Source organism: Odocoileus virginianus, chromosome 16, assembly GCF_023699985.2.
Source record: "Odocoileus virginianus isolate 20LAN1187 ecotype Illinois chromosome 16, Ovbor_1.2, whole genome shotgun sequence".
NCBI lineage: Eukaryota > Metazoa > Chordata > Mammalia > Artiodactyla > Cervidae > Odocoileus > Odocoileus virginianus.
Genome location: NC_069689.1, coordinates 59,651,738 through 59,670,204, shown reverse-complemented (window position 1 = coordinate 59,670,204; position 18,467 = coordinate 59,651,738). Strand labels below are relative to the sequence as shown.

The window sequence follows — 18,467 nt, the reverse complement described above, 5'->3', positions numbered from 1 at the left end:
ATCCCACAGGAACAAATGGAAAGAACAAGGAAACATTAAAATCGGCATATTGGCTACTCGCTCCAGTCTTCTCCCCTAGTGTCAAGGTGATCCACTGTTGTAACTGACCCTTTCTTGCCCATCACTGGGGGTCACTCTTCTCAACTCTTTATCCCTAATGGGAGGTCTGTCTCATAACCAGAGAGTTGGGTGGGGGCCCCATGTGCTGGGCTTGCCCCCTCCCACAGTCTCTCAAAGACAGACCTGGAGTTTTTTTCAAATGTAGGGCCATTATAACCTCCCTGTTGCCTGACCTTGTGAAGCTATTTCAAATTAAAGTCTTTGCTTTCTCTCACCCTCTTGATAACATAGCATATGGCCATAGAGGAAGTGGAAGTAGAATTGCATGGGTGATGCTCAGATTTTGAGATAGAAGATTTCAGAGCCTAGTGGGGAGCAGGGAGCCACAGCCTTCAGGCATCTCAGCCCTCAAGCCCTAACTAGAGGCCAACACATGCAACAACCGAGACAAGAAGCCCTTGTGCAGCAACTAGAATGCCGCATAATACCGAGTGCCACCACGAAGACCCAGATTAAAATTTATATTAATTTTTAAGGTTATTAAAAACAGGTAAAAGCAGAGATGCTCTAATGACTGGATGGTGGGAACCAAAGCTCTCTCCTGGGCTGGATCTTTGCCCCTCTTTGCTGGTCCCTGAGGCAGTTCTGTGGAACTTCTAGGCTAGGCTGGTTGGAAAGCTAGGTGTGTGTGCACTCTGAAAGAGCTGGGCTGAGTTTTCCACATTAGGCCTCTTGGAACTCTTGTTCTTAAGATCCAAGAGGCTAGAAGAAATCTCCATGACCCAGACTTGCAGCTGGATTTGGGACTCTACAGATAAAGCCCCTCTTGTCCTATACCCCACCACAGGCTGTCCCTCCTAGGGGGAATCATATCTTCACCCACCCTCCATTGAATTTAAGACCCTTTATGTGTTAAACAGGGAGTGAGACCTACTACACAAAATTTGTTGTCAGAACCAAATCAGATAAAATATGCTGAGAGGGACTTCCCTGGTGGCTCAGTGGTTAAGACTCTATGCTTCCAATGCAGAGAGCACCGGTTCGATCCCTGGTCAGGGAACTAAGATCCCACATGCCCTTCAGAGCAGCCAGAAATAACAAAGGTATAAAGTATAGTTTCCCCACCCTCTTCCCTGAGGGTGCACTTTCTTTCCTCCTGGGCTCTCCCAGCTGCTCTCTAGTACTTCCTTCCAGTCATTTCCTTTGAAAGCTACTCCATTTAGTACTTAATCTTATTGCTTTGAAGTTCCTTGGGTTGTTCACCATTCCACTTTAGAAAGTGCACCCTCTGCCAGTTTGCACTCAAGAGGAGGAAGTGTTTTTCTTGGCCCAAAGTATATGCTCTACAATGGACTGTTAAATGAATAAGCGTCAATGATAGTCATCTTGAATCACCCAGGACTGTGCACTGGGGAAATGAGGGCCATGGGGCGAGAGGAGCAAAGGGGAGGATAGTAGTGAAGCATTACTACAGTGGGCAGCCAGAAAAGCTTTGTTTAAATGGCAAAACATCTGAATTGGGCTCTCAGCGCCACCCTGAGAACTGGGTCCAAGCTGCCAGGGTTTATTCACCTGTATAATAGGATTAAATAGGGATTAATAGGGATAAACACCCGCTTTCAGCTGTAAGGGAAATGCTTTGCCAACGTCCCTCTGTTTCAGTAAATCCCCCCCGCTCCCAGGCGGAGTAAGGCGAGAAGCCGCCACCTCCCCAAATTCCCACGGGGGTGGGAGAAGGGAAGCAGGACTGCAACCTCTCAACTTGCGTGGACTACAGCTGTGGCTCAGCAACCCCGAATCTCCGTGTAGGAAAGTCCCACCCGTCATCGATGATTCGCATCGATAAACGGCGCCCAAGCCACTCCGAAAGATCATTGGTTAATGCTGCTGTCAGTCGGCAGACGCTGGCGGAGGCCTATGGGAAATGTAGTTCAGCCAGCCCGAGTCCTTCGGAAGTTTGCATTTCCGCTTCCGGCGTTTAGTCGCTGTCTGAAAGTGGTAACTTGAGGTCCTTCCTCAGGGTGGGAATGTCGTGTAGGGACTGTGTGTAGCCAGAGAAGGTGCCGTGGAGTCGTCCCCCGGTGGTGGTCCCAGGGCCTTGACGGACGGGAGCGGGTCTCACCTCAGGTCTGAGCCGCTCACACGGGCTGGGCATGACCAGGCAGGCGAAGACCCGGGGTCCGACGGCTTCGGTCCGGAACCCGGGGGAGGATGCGCCCCTCATGCTGGCGGCGCCCTCCTTCTCGCTGTCCACCAGGCCCGGCGGGGACGACTCTGGTTCCGTAGCCGACGAGGCAGCTCCGTCCGCAGAGCCTGCGTTTACCCCATAGAGCTTCCAGAGAAGGTCGCCCGCGGAGCAGGGTAGCTTTCCGGTGAAAGTCACGCTCTTGAGGGTCAGACACCCCGTCCGCCGTCACCAGACTGCCTATCTCCAGCCAGCTTTGTGTCCTCCGACAAGGTCCCGGCGGTCTCTGAGCCACGACTGCTTCAGCTTTGAGGGGGTGGAAGCCTGAGAATCTCAACTTTCTTTCCAACTGTAACATCTTTTGAGTCTGTGATCACATTATCCTTGCTCTCACATCTTGTAACCTTAATAACCAGGGTAATTCTCCTTGTTTGGGAGAGTTATGATGCCGGAACTGAGGAATCCCCAGAGGGCGCCCCCCACCCCTCCAAATCTGAGAACCCAGCCTGTGGGAAGGACAGCTGAGGGTTGGAACTATTGAACCTCCAAAGCTTCGGGCGGGCTCCATTCAGGCGCTGCTCTCCAAGGTGCTGCCCCCTTGGGTGCCCGTCTGGCTCTTGGACCGCACACACTTGGCAACACTTTGAAGACCAGTGGCTTGGGAGAGTGGGCAGTTTTTCGTTCCTATTTTATCCGTCCGCCCATTCTCATTCTTCAGTGTAGATAACTGGCATTTTCTTGGTGTAAGTTGCTATGCAAAAACAGCTTCACACTCCCCTTCTTTCCAACCAGATCACCAGCCTTGACCCCTCCTGTCAAACTTCTGGAGCTGCCTCCCTAGAGGGGAAGCCAGTGACAGAAGGCCAGACTCCACGGGGCATCAGGCTATGGCACAGGCAGGGGTGGGGGTGTGGTAAGGAACAGGAAGACTATTTTCATCACCTCAGTCTTACTGGGCTAACCTTGTGGTTTTCACTAGAATTCACTTTGTAATGTATGTCTCTGGCTCTAGAATTTCAAGTTCTGTTTCAATTCCTATCTGAAGGTGGCTTCTCAGGGAAGTGAAGGAAGAGGTTTGAAGTTCAGAGCAGAGCTGCAGGGTTTCTCTCTGATCTGAACAATGGCTGTAGCTGTGGACAAACAAATCCACACTCCTCAAGTATAAGAAGGGCTTTGAATAGTGAAGCTGGAAGAAGATTCCCACAGGGAGCAGGAAATTTTCCTTCGACGGAATGTCCCTGGACCAGAGACCTCCTGCCAGTGCTTTTGGCATTTCTGCTATTGAGAAGCAGCAGGACTCCGGGAGTCTCTCATCCAACTCTGGAAGCTTGGTTATCAGTGGTTGAGACCAGAGAGGTAGTCGAAAGAGCAGTTCCTAGTGTCACTAGTCTTGGAACCATTCCTGGCTGTCCTTCCCCAGATCCAAATCTGGGTTAGACAAAAGCATCCAGAGAGCAGACTGGAGGCAGTGGCCCTGGTAGATTTGCAAAGAGAACCTAGAAGACAGCAGCTGCAGGTGAGATATGGGAACTTAGTTCTGAGTAGAGGAACGTGAGAGCGCCACCTTCGGTTGCCAGCAGTATATGCATGATGTGTAGACTTCTCTCTTGGTATCAATGTGGAATTTGCTCATTACATCTTCCCTTCCATTTTCAGACTGACTCTTTTCTTTTTCCTTAAACATTTTTAAATTAATTAACTTGGCTGTGCTGGCTCTTAGTTTCAGCATGCAGACTCTTAGTTGCGGAATGTGGGATCTAGTTCCCCAACCAAGGGTCAAACCCCAGGCCTCTTGCATTGGGAGCATGGCATCTTAGCACTGGACAACTGGGGAAGTCCCTTCCACTTTTCAGACCGACTCTTCAGAGAATGCACAATATTGGGTACTCTGGAGTGTTGGTCCCTGCCGTTAAATAAGAAAATTGCTTAAAATAGAGTGAGCACCTCTCTGATACAGGAGGAGCATGCATAAGCTATTTTCTCTTCGGAGAACAGCTCTCATTCAGCAGGAGCCAGCCTGAAGCAAGGGGCTTCACCAGGCTTTACTAACTTCATTGAACCTTTGGGTCCTGTTGCAAAATGGCTTTTTTGTTGTTGGCTATCTCTGTGCTGTCAGTTTTGCCTAGAAGTGATCAGAAGCAGCCCCAGGAGAGCTGAGTGGACAGACTGCAGTGGGTCTGCGTTCCAGGTATTATCTCTCTGGTGTCTTCCACACCCACCCTCTTCACTGCCTCTGCAGTGATCTGCATAAGACTGAGCTCCCCCTCTGCCTGTTTTTTAAGATTTTAAAAAATGCATTTATTTTTGTTTGCACTGGGTCTTTGTTGCTGTGTGCAGTCTTCCTCTTTTCGCAGAGCATGGGCTCTGGGCACAGGGGCTCAGTAGTTGCGGCTCTTGGGCTTTAGAGTGCTGGCTCAGTAGTTTTGGCACATGTGCTTAGTTTCTATGTGGCGTGTGGAATCCTCCCAGACCAGGGATCAAACCCGTGTCCCCTTCATTGACATGAATTCCTAACCACCAGACCACCAGGGAAGCCCTCCCGCTTCTTTGCTTCTTTATGTCTTGGGATGATTTTTTAGCGCCTACAGAATTTTGACCTTCTCCAGTCCTTAACAGGGATTCAGAGAAGGAATCCTCAGGATCAGTACTGGGTTCCCTAAACATCCATCTGAAGCAAGCACAGAATCCATGTTTCTGTTCCAGGTCATGGTGATGATGTCACAGCCAGATCAGAAGACCAAATGAATCGCAGCCCCAAAGTAGAACTGGGAGCCTCCCACAAGAGAGAGCAGTAAGCAGCAGCAGTGGGAGGGAGCGAGGGAGAAGGGACCCTTCGTGGGTGGGTGTGAAACCTCCCCTGATTATAGGAAGTGGGATAAAAGGGTACAGCTCCTTTCCCTGGGAGGGTGTGGCATATAACTGAAGCTGAGCACAGGAATCTGTGGGATCCTCAATAGGCACCTCCAAAGGGAAGAAGCACCTTGGCTGCAGGTTTTGTAAAACTCCACAGCAAAGCCTGTGACACTGCTCCTTACATGAGGGAGACATCATTGGTCCCAGCAGGTAAGGTGTGGGCACTGATTTTAGGCCTGGTTGGAAGGAAAGGCACAAGGTAGGGTTAAACTATTGTGGACTAATTCACAAAACAGGTACGTGTCCCAGACCAATTCAGCTGATTCCCATGTGCTGTCAAAACTGAAGAATAGGGACTTCCCTGGTGGTCCAGTGGCTAAGTCTCTGTGTTCCCAATGCAGGGAGCCCATGTTCAATCCCTGGTCAGAGAACTAGATCCCACCAGCTGCAACTAAGAGTTAGCACGCTGCAACTATGATCTGGCATAGCCAAATAAATAAATAAAAATAAATATTTAAAAAATGTCATCAGCCTGCAAAATATTGCCCAAACCTCCTTTCTTGTTTAAGGTAGGGCACAGCTGAGGTATTAAAGGCACTGTTTTCCTTGACACTAAGATTGATAGTTTGTCTTAAAAGTAATAGTCACTTCCTTCTTTCTATATCTAGATCTTGCCCTCATAATTCTTTAACATCTGGTGGTGGTGGTAAAGAAACTGCCTGCCAGTGCAGGAGACTTAAAGAGACACAGGTTCAATCCCTGGGTCGGGAAGATCTGCGAGAGAAGGGCATGGCAACCCACTTCAGTATTCTTGCTTGGAGAATTCCATGGACAGAGGAGCCTGGAGGCTACAGTCATGGGGTCACAAAGAGACAGACACAACTGAGCAACTAATACAACACCACAATACATCTTAATTCTGTAAAAGAGTTCACAAAACCTGTTTACATTTATCAGCTCTTCAGATTCTCTATATTGTGAATACGGATGGGGTAAAACACTGCCATTCTGCACTCGGGAGAAATGGGGCTCCCAGAGCTAAAAGAGCAGTTACCAAATATTTATTGTGCCATGCATCCTAGCAGTTATTTTTAAATATGTTACTTCTAACTTTCCCAACAGCCCTGCCAGGTAGTTAGTACCAGCCTCATTTTACAAATAAAGAAACCGGGGTGGGCTGACAGGCTGGTTAACTTGCCCTCAGCCACTCAGCTGGTAGCAGGGCCGTCTGCGGTCGCCTGAATCCTGAATCTGTCTCCTTGCTCTGCAGCAGGTTCCCAGGGCCTGGGCTGAAAGATGCTGGTGTCAGTGAGAAGCGCAAGGGTCCACCCAGTCCCACACATGCAGAGAGGCATCACTGGCTGCCGATAACACAGTCCTTGGTTTGTAGGGGTGCCAGGTGTGGGTGGTGACCAGCGGGGCAGGGTCCATCCCACTGTCGTCTAGGAAGATGTGACCTCTGTGAGTGAAGAGAGGTTCTGCTTGGCTCCCCACTCCAGCCCAAGATGTGACATCATAGACCTGGACTGTCCCATCGAACCCTGAGGAAGAACAAGGGAAGAGAGTGTTGACGCTGTATCTCTGAAACTGTCTTTATAATTTGCTCTGTGGAACCAAAACAGGCTGGAGGGTGAGGAATCAAACAGTAATGAGGTACTTAAAGACCAACCGAAGGGCATGTGACACGTGATGTCAGCCACGTCAACAGCAGCTAATGATGTCACAGAGCACATGCTGATGAGCATGTGTGGTCTGTATCGTGTGCCAGGCCCAAGGCTAACCCTGCATTCTCTCTCTTTTACCCTTCATGACTATATGCAGTAGGTAGTACTTTTTTTTTTAAGTTTATGTATTTAGTTTCAGCATGTGGGATCCAGTTCCCTAACCAGGGATCAAACCCAGGCCCCCTACATTGGGAGCAAGGAATCTTAGCCACTGGAGCACCAGGGAAGTTCCCATGAAATAGGTTATTATTATTTTCCCCAAGAAACTGAGGGTAGAGACTTTTCACACCTTTTCTGCTAACCCCCAATTCTAATCCCCCCACATGTGGGTCCCTCCCTGCAGATGGCCTTGTCTCCTACCTGATGGGGGAAAGAGAGACGCCTACAGAGACAGAAATACCCCAGAGACGCCTACAAAGAGAATTACCCCCGCCTGGCTCATGTCTCCTGCTCTTTCTGGATCCGGTTGTTATCAATGAGCCTCTCCTGCTCCCTCAATTATTTTCAGCCTCTCCCCGCTTAGAGGATTCTTCCGTGGGCTTTAAGATACCTCATTACACACCCTAACTCAGCTAGATGCTGCCAGGCCAGACCCAGGAGTCTGCTGACCTCACTGGCTTGCTGTAATTCTAAAAGCGAGTCGCCTGAGAGGCACCTCAGATCCTGTCACCTCTCCCTGGTTAAGCCCATGGCTGTTCTGGCGCTGTACCACCTGCAGGCTTCTGGACCAACCTCAGAACTGAATTCCTGCTGGGACAGGAAAGGCCCGCTACCCATGTGTGAAGTTTGGTAGCCAGGATGAGGAAGGGCCATCCCTCATGAACCTGGAGAACTAGGAGCTTTTCTGTGACAACTGTACCTTCTGGGGCCAGATTGATTATGGGGCTGTGGGCTCCCTCCTGAGTACCTGAGAGTCCCCTGGGAGAGAGATGAAGTGACAAAGTCCTCTCAGCAGTACCTGAAATGGCCAAGCAGTTGTCCAGGCCAGGGGCCCAAGTCACTCGCAGCAGCTCTGGGTCAGGGCTGGGTGTGGACACAGGGCACTGGACTGAGCTCACAGGCTGGCAGAGATCCCGGGGGTCGAGAAGACAGAGCTGCCCGTCTGAGCCAAGGCGTGCAATGCTGGGCCCAGGGCTCCGGCCCCCAGCTTCAGCACACAACCACCTTCCAGCAGACCCAGGGCCGGGGCCGAGGTTCTCTGATGGGGCCCACTTCTGGCGGGTGTCGACCAGCCCCAGGCGGCCTGAGGAGCAGCAGAAGGCGAAGGTGTCCGTGTCCAGGACCTGCAGGCTACTTAGCACATCATCATCACTGACACCTGGAGAACGGGGCAAGTGAGAAAAGCTGCTGCAATCAGATGGGGCTGGTGGGCCCGGCCGACGGGTGGCCAGTCCTCTCCTTAGGGAAGCTCCCCACCAGCCCCAGGCAGAGCGAACCATGTCCCTGGTGCCCCGCGTCTCACAGGTGCACTCAGCTGGCTGGGCGCTGCTCTCAGGACCACCTCCCCACACCCAGCAAAGGAGCCCCTGAGGCCTTGCCTCTCATTCATCTCGCTTCCCCAGCAGCGGGCACACAGGGCTGAATTTGGATTCCAGTGTGGCTGAGTGGATCTGGGAGGCAGAGGAGCTGGAAGGGACTGCGGTACCTGAGGTGTACGTGGTCTTCTGTGAGTCCAGATCCACCACCTTCAGGCTGCTGAGCCTCGCACCGTGGAGGATGCCGGGTGCCACTGATGGGAAAACGGCCACCCTAGGCCAAAGAGGGCCGTCGCTCTCGTGCACGTCCATGGTGCTAACAGCTCTGATGACATCTGGCGGGAAGCAGGAGAGGCTCAAAATGTTAAGGCAGGTCTGGAACATTCCATGGTAAGGGCCAGGCAGAAGGTCAGGGGAGAAAAGGAGCTCCCTGTCGGTGAGGGAAGATGTGGAGACCTAATAACTCCGTGCTGTGTTTCCATTTCTGGAACTGTCAGGGCACTGTCATTTCTCTATGATTTGTCTTATGAACTATTTCACAAACTGGAGATAATAAATGACTGCAGCCACATCCAAAACCGCCCAGCAGTTCTGGCTTTTAATAGTTTTGCGGAGAACAAATAAGGAAGAGAAAGGCACACACCAGCACTGTCGCCTGTAACAGGAACAGTTCACGCAGTGACATTATTTCTTCAAAAACATGTCCCGTGACCTCGAGCTGTTTACTGGAGCCTAACAGGTGAAGGTTACAACACAGATGTCTTCAAATATAAAGAGGGCAAGAAAGTCCACGTCTTTTTTACACTGAACGTCGACACACTTGACCTCAGGCTAAGTCAGACTTTAGCTCTGTTCGCCTCAGCCTGCTTGGGCAGCAGGCAGGTCCCACCCTCTGCCATCTCCATGTGTAACGTAGTTCAGAACAAGCAGTTTGCTGGACACACTACTGTTACTTAAAGGGAGACACACGTTTTCCATTTTCTATTTTCTTGCTCCTAGAGAGGGTTTACTGTTTGGTTTCCAGGTTCTCTGAAGAAAATGGAGAGCTGTATTTTTACACTCTAAATGAGAAAGGGATTGATGAAAGAAAAAACACCAGCACGGCTGATCAAACGAGCATGCGACAGCTATTGCCTTGTGACAGTTCACACACACACGAGTCACAAAGGGCGCGGCCGGGCCGGCTGGTTGCAGAGGCCCCCCGAGCCCTGCTCCCCAAGCCACAGGCCCTCGGTGCCGCTGGTGCAGACTTGCTGAACACAACTGCGCTGCCCCAGGGACTGCGGGGACAGGGAGGGTGAAGCAGACACAACAGCTGAGCCTCAGGCCCAGCATGTCTCTGGGGGCACCAGTGAGGCCGAGATTCAAATAGCCCAGCCCACTTGACTCTCCCGGGCCTCACTTAGATGGCTCCCTCTTCCCCTTCCACAGACTCCAGGGAGCCTGGCAGGGATCCCCCAGGACCTGCTCAGAGCCAGGGGTTCTCAGGTGGGATCTGTCCCCTGACGGCAGGGAAGGGGGCAGCTGAGGGAAAACCATCAAAGGCCAATTTCAAAGATGCAGTGGAAGACAAAAGCTTTGGAGCTCCTGACTGGACAGTCACTCCACAGTTAACAAGAGGAAAGAAATGTAGGTTCCTCCTCCTCCTCCTCCCCTCTCTCAGGGGAAAAATACCCCTCTAGGAAAGCACACCACCCTCACCAAACCAACTGAAAGGAAAAATTACTATGAAGTCAAAGCAAAAGATGCTGTGAGGCACCTCCAAGAACTGGGCAATAAAAGAAAGTTGGAACTTCCCTGGCAGTCCAGTGGTTAAGACTTTGCCTTCCAATGCAAAGGATGCGGGTTCGATCCCTGGGCAGGGAAATAAGATCCCACTTGCCGCAGGACAGCTAAACCCCTGCACGTAAACTACTGAGGCCAGGCACTACAACACAGATCCCGCATGCCACAACTAAGACCCAGTGCAGCCAAAAATAAATCAATAAATATTATTTGAAAAGAAGAAAGCAAGAAGGTTGTGTCTGAAGATTAAACCAGTAGAACAGGTCACAGCGGCTGTAACCGACCTTCAGGAGTCAGAATGGCTCCAGACCCGAGATACTGAGCAAACCTATTACCAGGTTGAAAGGAAAGTGGTGGCCATGAGAGGGCGCTGTGGAGCCACCAAGGCACTGTGGGGGGAGGGGTGGGAAAAGCCACTCAGACTGAAGGTTTTAACTTTAGTGGAGGCCTCAGCAGAGAGCTGTCGGACACTGTTAGGCATGTCTTCATCTAAAGACATCCTCAGCAGACTCCTCAGCCCCAGAGCTGAGAGGAGAGGCCACAGACCCTACCTCCAGGGGCCTGGACGGCACCTAGGCCTGGGGAGCCACGTCTTCACAAGGTCTATACTCTCGGCCTCCGGAGAGCTTGGGCTTCCCTGGTGGCTCAGTCGGGAACGCGTCTGCCTACAATGCGGGAGACCTGGGTTTGCTCTAAGAGACCTGGGTGTGCTCGAGGAAAGCACACGACCCTCTCCAAACCAACTGAAAGGAAAAATCACTATGAAGTCAAAGCAAAAGATGCTGTGAGGCACCTCCAAGAACTGGACAATAAAAGAAAGTTGGAAGATCCCCTGGAGAAGGAAAGGGCAACACACTCCAGTGTTCTTGTCTGGAAAATCCCATGGACGGGGGAAGTGCAAAGTCAGACATGACTGAGCGACTTCACTTTCACAGACAGCTTATAACCACTTTGGAAGAGCTTATAACCATTTGGAAGCCTCTGAGCTGGTTCTTCTTGCTATGCTTATGTTTACCACACAGCCTGAGATTAGGTTAGGTCTTTTATAGGAAAAGAATAAGGATCTGGAATACTTCATCTTTGGGGATACTTATTTTTTCATTATAAACTAATAAAACGGCATTCTGGTTTATACAGCGGTCCTCCGAGTCTGGTCACTACATCCAGCCCTACCAACAGATTAGATTTAGTCTGGGTGTGCTCACCAAATCAGGTTTCTGAGACACCAAAGCTGTGGGTCAAAACCTGGACCTTAGAAAATACATTTTTAGGTATCTACAAAAACCGCTGGCCAGACTTGCCCAGATTATGGACTATTCTGCACTAATATCCAGGGGAAGATAATGATCTGATTTCCTACTGGCATATGAGAGTGTCAGGGCACACCTCCTTGGGCTGAGCTCCCCGGGACCTGGGGCTGCAGCTTCTCTGTGGCACCTGGTACCCCAGGCAGTGTCAGAACAGGAGGCAGCTCCAAAGGTGCCCCCCACCCCAATTTTAAACCACCGCTGCCCCACACCGCCTAGTCTTAGAGAAACATAAAAAACAACGATCAGTTCCTGGCATAAGGACAGACACAGTGATCACGGGAACAGAATGGAGGGTCCAGAAATAAATCCTTACATTCACGGTCGACTGATTTTCAACAAACACACCAAGGCAAATCAGTGGAGAAAGGTCAGGCTTCTTGACCCATGGTGCTGGGAAAACCTGACATTCACAGGCAAAGAGATGAGCTTAGACTCTTCAGTCATACCACACACCAAAGTTAACTCTAAGAGATTTAAATGTTGGAGCTAAAGCAATAAAACTTTTGGGGGAAAAAAAAAATGGGGGAAATCTATGGGTAAGATAGTTAAGACACCAAAAGCACCATTCTGAAGGGAAATAATAAAATGGACCTCATTAAAATTTAAAATTTTATGCTTCAGAGGACCCTATTAAAAAATGAAAGATAAGGAGAAAATATTAGCAAAACATACATCTGATAAACAACTTGTAGCCAGAATGTACAAAGAGCTCTCACAACTCAAAAAAGACAAAATAGCCAACCAAAAAAAAAAAAAAAAATGGGCAGGTTTCCCTGGTGGCTCAGTGGTAAAGAATCCGCCTGCCACTGTGGGAAACATAGGTTCAATCCCTGGGTCAGAGAGATCCCCCTGGAGAAGGAAATAGCAACCCACTCCAGTATTCTTGCCTGGGAAATCCCATGGACAGAGGAGCCTGGTTGGCTACAGTCTATTGGATCACAAAGGGTCAGACACGCTTGAGCCACTAAACAACAACAATTCATAGTTACCACCAGGCATGATTATAAGCAGATTCTGAAATCAGACTAGAATTAAGTCTTGGTTCTGTTACTATCTTTGACCAAGTGAGCCTCTCTGGACAGTTTGTTCTCAGACTCATGAGAACTTAATGAGCTCACACATGGAAAGTGATCAGTACAGTGACTGGAATATAACATACACTCATTAATATTACATCTTACAGATTGTTGATTAATGTGAACAAGTATCTAAGAAAATGTACAATGGAATTAGAATATCAAAGGGCCTATGACAGCATATTATCTCAGCCTGCTGGCAGGGAGTGGATAACAAAACACCCTCGTTAAGATTTGAATAGGTATTTTACCATAGAAGATACATGAATGGCTAGTAAACACATTAAAAAGATGCTCAACACTACTAGTTATTAAGAAACTGCAGACAAAGCCACGTGATATACAACTTCACATCCATTATGATGGCTTTAATAAAAAAGAATGGCAAATGTTGGTGCAGGACATAGAGAAACAGGAACCCTCATACACTGCTGGTAGGAATGTAAATGATGAAGCCATTCTGGAAGAGTTTGGGAGTTCCCTAAAAAACCCAACGTAAATTCACCACATGATCCAGCAATTTCATTCCTAATATCTATCCAAGACATATGAAAACGTGGTCCACACATTTGTACATGAATGATCTTAGCAGCATTATTCCTAATAGCCAGAAATCAGATCCAGCAACTGGTGAATGGATAGACAAACGTGGTATATCCATACAAAGGAACACTGTTCAGCTTTAGAAAGGAACAAACTGCTGATACATGTTACGACACTGTATCACATGGCAGACCACAAAAGTATTATCATTATGCTCAGGGAAAGAAGCCAGCCAGGAGAGACCACATGTTGTATGAGTCCACTGATATGAAACATCCAGAAAAGGCAAATCTGTCATAGAGACAGAAAGCAGGGTGTGGGCAAGGAGATTAGTAGTAATTGGCATGACAGATCTTACTGAGGACATAAACATGTTCTAAAACTGACTTACAGGGGTAGTTGCACAATTTGTTAAATTTACAAAAAAAAAAAAAAATCACTGAATTGTATACTTAAAATGGGTGAATTTCAATAACATTATGAAAAAAATAATCATAATGATAAAGAAGTATATTCAGACACCTGGAAGCTACAGCATCAGACAACTGAGAAGGAAGAGACGACAAAGGAGGGCCCACAGGGTCAGTGCCCCAAACCCAAATGAGGACCAGGACTGCCTCCTGCAGCAATGGGGCTGGGGGAGGAGCAAACAGCGGTTTCTGGGAAGCACCCAAGACAGGCAGCGTGGGAACCGCAGGCAGAGACCACACGAGCCAAGGGGCAGTTCCCAGGGAGCCTGCCTGTGCCTCTGGGCCCGAGTCCACGCTGGCCCGCAATGCTCCCACCCGAGGAGGGATGGAGGGGCTGGTGCCTGCCTGACGGGAACCAGAAACCCGCCGCTGGAGGGGATGCGCCAAGGGAACCCCCTCCACTCCCACAGGAACGGTACAAAGGCTTCCTGCGCCTTTCCGTCTCCTGCAGGTCAGCCCTGCCTCTTCCTCGCTCTGTTTTCCTTCCCAGAGAGCAGCATGGCTGCAAAGAGAGGTGACCTCCCTGCTGCCCTTGTACTGCCCCTGCCCACACGAGAGGCCCGCCGCTCACAAGGTGCCCTGCCTCTGAATGAATTGGCGAGCTCCATTCCTGAAGCAAGCTATAGGAAGCTCCATGAGGGGCTTGTGTGCACTGCTCTGACTACTAATTCATCTCTGCTGTGTTAAAGTAGATACTGCATTTTCAAAATCAATTTTGGGGGCCACAAGGCATGCAGGATCTTAGCTCCTCGACCAGGGATCCTGTCCCCTGTGGTGGAAGCATGGAGTCTTAAACACTAGATCACCAGGGAAGTGTCTACAGATTCTCCATTTAATTCCCAGTCAGCTCTGAGTCTACTTCTTAACCGGCTCAGATTAGGGACTGGGGGTGTGGGAGAAACAGGCTTTCCCACACCCCCATCCCTCACCAGTTCAGTCACTCACCACTGTCCTCTGCGAGCTGCCACACCTGCAGGTTACACCCGGGCCGGCCACTGGTCACCAGCAACCTATTCAGGATGGACAGGGAACCTCAGCGCAGACCGTGGGGAGCTCACCCACATACCCCCAGCCTCTCCCTCTCCAGCGCACTCAGCGTGGGATCCCACACTCCCGACTGGGAGAGCTTACAGCAAGTAAGCTCATTTAACAGATGAGGGGCAGGCTTGAGCCCCTCCAGGGACAGCTGTGGGACTGAGCCCTGGCTGCCACTTGGCATGACGTGTCCAAGAGGACCCAGCAGGGAGCCCGAACACAGAACCCTCACCCACAGGCTTTTGGCCTCTGCCAACCGAGCTGTTAGCCCCAACCACCCACCATCGGCTCTCTGAGAAACTAACAGCATCCCTTCTGCTTTATGCCCCGGAGCAACACCACTGATCTGTGGGTTACAGTAGTCAGATGGTCTGTGAGGGACCAAGATACCACCGAGCGCTGGTGTCTCTATATTCCAGAGACAGCCCGTGCGCACAGCCTGTCCATGTGCCCCTGTGCTGAGGGCGGAGGGGGAGGGGTGGTGATAAAGAGGCAGGATCACCCTGCCGTTTGCAGCCACTCCATCCGGAATGGAAGATCTAGGTCACAGACAGAGCTGACCTTACCTGGTGTCTGGCACGTGCTTCAGATCAAAGACAGACCTGTCTGAAAATCCTCCATGCTGTACCTTGAAATCTCTTTCGGGGAATAAGCCCTAAAATACAAATAGGTGGCCAATCAGAGAGGGCTGCCCTCTAAAGAAATGTTTCAGAGGAGTTCCAGGTGAGGAGCCATATCCCAGCCTGGCAGGAAACCCTGGAAGCCGCTCAGGTGGTAACGATGCTTCTTGAGCAGGGCCTCTGGGCACTGTTACTTGTATAATAAATGTTGGTCTCAGCTGCCTACAGAGATGGCTTTCTTTCCTGCACAACCAAAGCCTTTCTTCTAACCTTTCTCCATAGCAAAAGCATTATATTCCAAGCCTGCTTAGGGGAGTCACAGAGGTTTAACAGTGTATCAGAGAAATAACTAGAATGTATCAGCAAACTCAGCCCCATTCCCCCAGCACCTCCCACCAGAAGTTAGGTGGGTTCCTCCAGCAGTAAAAATACAACCGTCAATCAACCAGTATTCACTGTGCCAGCCACCTTATTTAGTGCTTTATCACACTGAATTCTTAGAACCACCCTGTGACATGGACAGTATAATTATCCCTATTCTAAAATGACAGAGCTAGGATACAGGGAGCTTAAGCAACTTTTCTAAGGTCACACAAGGGTTATGTTACACATTTGAACCCAAGTCTGTCTAACCAAAGTCCATGCTATTAGCTGCTGGACTACTATCTCCATGTGAGGAACCAGAGGCAGGGGAAAAGGAGGTGGCCACAAGAGAAAAGAGGAGGGACTTGCCTGGTGGTCCAGTGGTTAAGAATCTGACTTGAAATGCAGGGGATGTGGGTTCAATCCCTGGTCAGGGAACTAAGATCCCACATGCCTCAGAGCCCACATGCCACAAGATTTTCACATAACGCAACAAAGATCCCAAGTGCCACAACTAAGACCCAACGTGGCCAAATAAACAAATTTTTTATTTTTAAAAAGAGCGAGAAAAGAGGAAAAGCCAGGGGTGAGGTGAGAGGTAAATCAGGTCTCTTATCAAGGCTTGATTTTGGTGTGGTCCTGGCTCCTGAGGGGTGGAGATGAGGGAGAACAAGAGCGCTAGAAAGAAATTTACTCGAGGACAGCAAAGGCTGAACTGATCTAGCCGATGAGTCTGAGTGATCTCAGCGTGACATCAGGCAACCATCAATGTTTTTCATCACACATTCTTTTCTCCTGGTTTCTGGATCACTGGCCGTTTCTGAGATGCCTTCTACTTTGAACACTATTCATTCTCAGTATTCCTTGTGGGTCCATCTTCCTCTACCCATTCTTCAAATGTCCTCCCTGAGGTTCTGTCTTTAGCCATCATCTCTTCTTACTCTTTATACACTACACATTCTGAGCTGATTTTAATCATTCTAAGGTTTTAACCACCGTTCATGCTCTAATGGCTCCCTAAATCTGTTTTTTTTTTTTTTTCACACCTACAGGATCTTAGTTACCCCCACCAGGTTTTGAACCCACTTCCACTTCCCTGCAGTGGAAGCACAGAGTTATAACTGGACCACCAGGGAATTCCCCTCAATCTATTTTTGATAAAGTATAATTGACTTCTTACTCTAGGAGCCCTCCGTAAATCACAGGATTTTCTGCAGCACTTACCTCTCTGCATATCTGCCTCTCTTTATTAGACTATAAGGGCAGGCTCAGTGCCTACAGTTTCTCTCTCTCTATTTACCCGGGAAAATATTCAGTAGACAATAGGAGCTCCATAAAGGTTTAATAAATGAGCAGAAGCAGACACATACATTCAGCACATATATTTCAAGTTACCTGGTTTTCTTTTACAGAAAGTCTGAGAGGCAGTATGAGATGAAGAATCTCATTTTTTTTCAGGCTTTCATAACCAGCAACCAAGATTCCTGGAAAAAGAAGCAGAATATGCTGGGACAAACTGCTAGAAATATTGTGAACCATGGCTGGGTCTAGACACTTTGCATATGTCCCAAAGCAAAAATAAATTCCTTTGCCACTGGTATGCAGCCTCATATCAGGGGACTGGAAGAGAGCTAGACAGAAATATAATGCTGATAGAACAAGAAATTGCTGCAAGTGAGCAAGAGGTCTTCAAGTTCTCAGAAATGGTTGGGTCCCTCTAGGCTGAGCTCCTTGAGTCCTAGCTTCAGGAGTGGAATTCTGTCTCCTTCAGGGTCACGAAGGGCATCTCACCTTTGTCACCAATCCATTCAAGCACTCGAGTGGCTCCTGAGAGGTCAAATGCATGGAAATCTTGGTACCTGAAGGACAGAGACACGATGTCACATGATGCATGGCACTTTTACAACTGTTCGAGATGTCAGCATGGTTTGGTGGTTGGGGGCCCAAGTTTTGGAATCAAGCAGAACTGGGATCAAATCTTGTTACATATTTTACCCTCTGTGTGACTGGGACCAGGCCAGTCACAATTTCTCTGAGCCTTGTCCTCATGCGTAAAATGGAACTCCCAGAGTACTTCACAAGGTTGGTGTGCAGAATCGAGAGAATCTTTAAGGTTTAACTCAGAGGCTGGTGCAAAATAAATGGTCACTTGCTTCCCTGGTGGCTCAGATGGTAAAGAATCTGACTACAATGCGGGAGACATGGGTTGGATCCCTAGGTTGGGAAGATTCCCTGGAGAAGTAAATGGCAATCCACTCCAGTATTCTTGCCTGGATAACCCCATGGACAGAGGAGCCTGGCCGGCTACAATCCATGGGGTCGTACAGAGTTGGACACAACTGAGCAACTAACACTATAAAACAAAAACTATGCTATTATTATCCCCCACAAGCACAGCTCCTACCAGTACTTCACACAACTTGCACACACAGAAAGGTGCCATTTCCCAGAAGCGGGAGCCGAGGCCCAGAAGGAGTCCTCCGTACAGGTCCCACCCCACACGAGGATTCCCCGCATGCTCCACCCCGCGCCCGTCGGCCCCCAGGCCAGTTCCCTGGCCCAGATTCCACGTCCCATGCCCACACGATTTACAAGCGCAAGGACTCCACCAGCCAGTCCTCCGCGGGCTCCATGGCAACAGTCGCTTCCGGTATCCTATTTCCGCCTCTGAATCTTCCTAGGCTGGCGCGGCCTTCTCGCGAGGAGTGGGCGCGGCCTGCTATGACCTGGGGGCGGGGCCCAGAGATGCCCTAGCGCCGGCGCAGACCTGCCGTTCTTTTGCCGGGCTCAGTCTGGGGTTCTCCGGATAAACTCTCCTGGAAAAATGACGTCAAGTCAGGGATTCCCAGGATGTCAGTTCCAGACGGGGCCTGAGGGATCAAATACACGCTGGTTTTATGAGCGTGTATTTGCAGATCAGAGGAAAAGGCCCGATAAAATACGCCCCGTTAAATTCGAATATTATGTA

General features: G+C 49.6%; 1 protein-coding gene and 1 long non-coding RNA gene across 2 annotated transcripts; one reads left to right on the top strand and one right to left on the bottom strand.

Moving 5' to 3' along the window:
• The first annotated feature begins 36 nt into the window (after positions 1–36).
• On the top strand, positions 37–11,216 carry LOC139038755 (uncharacterized). The gene is made up of 2 exons (XR_011491910.1): positions 37–5,036; positions 7,166–11,216. It is a non-coding gene; the product is annotated as an uncharacterized lncRNA (long non-coding RNA).
• On the bottom strand, positions 5,990–18,179 carry WDR73 (WD repeat domain 73). The gene is made up of 8 exons (XM_020911265.2): positions 18,092–18,179; positions 17,291–17,358; positions 16,895–16,983; positions 15,083–15,171; positions 14,427–14,491; positions 8,468–8,632; positions 7,781–8,140; positions 5,990–6,639 (listed from the first exon to the last, which is right to left on the bottom strand). Exons 1-8 carry the CDS (start codon positions 18,130–18,132, stop codon positions 6,404–6,406), a joined length of 1,113 nt encoding a protein of 370 aa, XP_020766924.2. The 5' UTR covers positions 18,133–18,179; the 3' UTR covers positions 5,990–6,403.
• Positions 18,180–18,467: the final 288 nt, after the last annotated feature.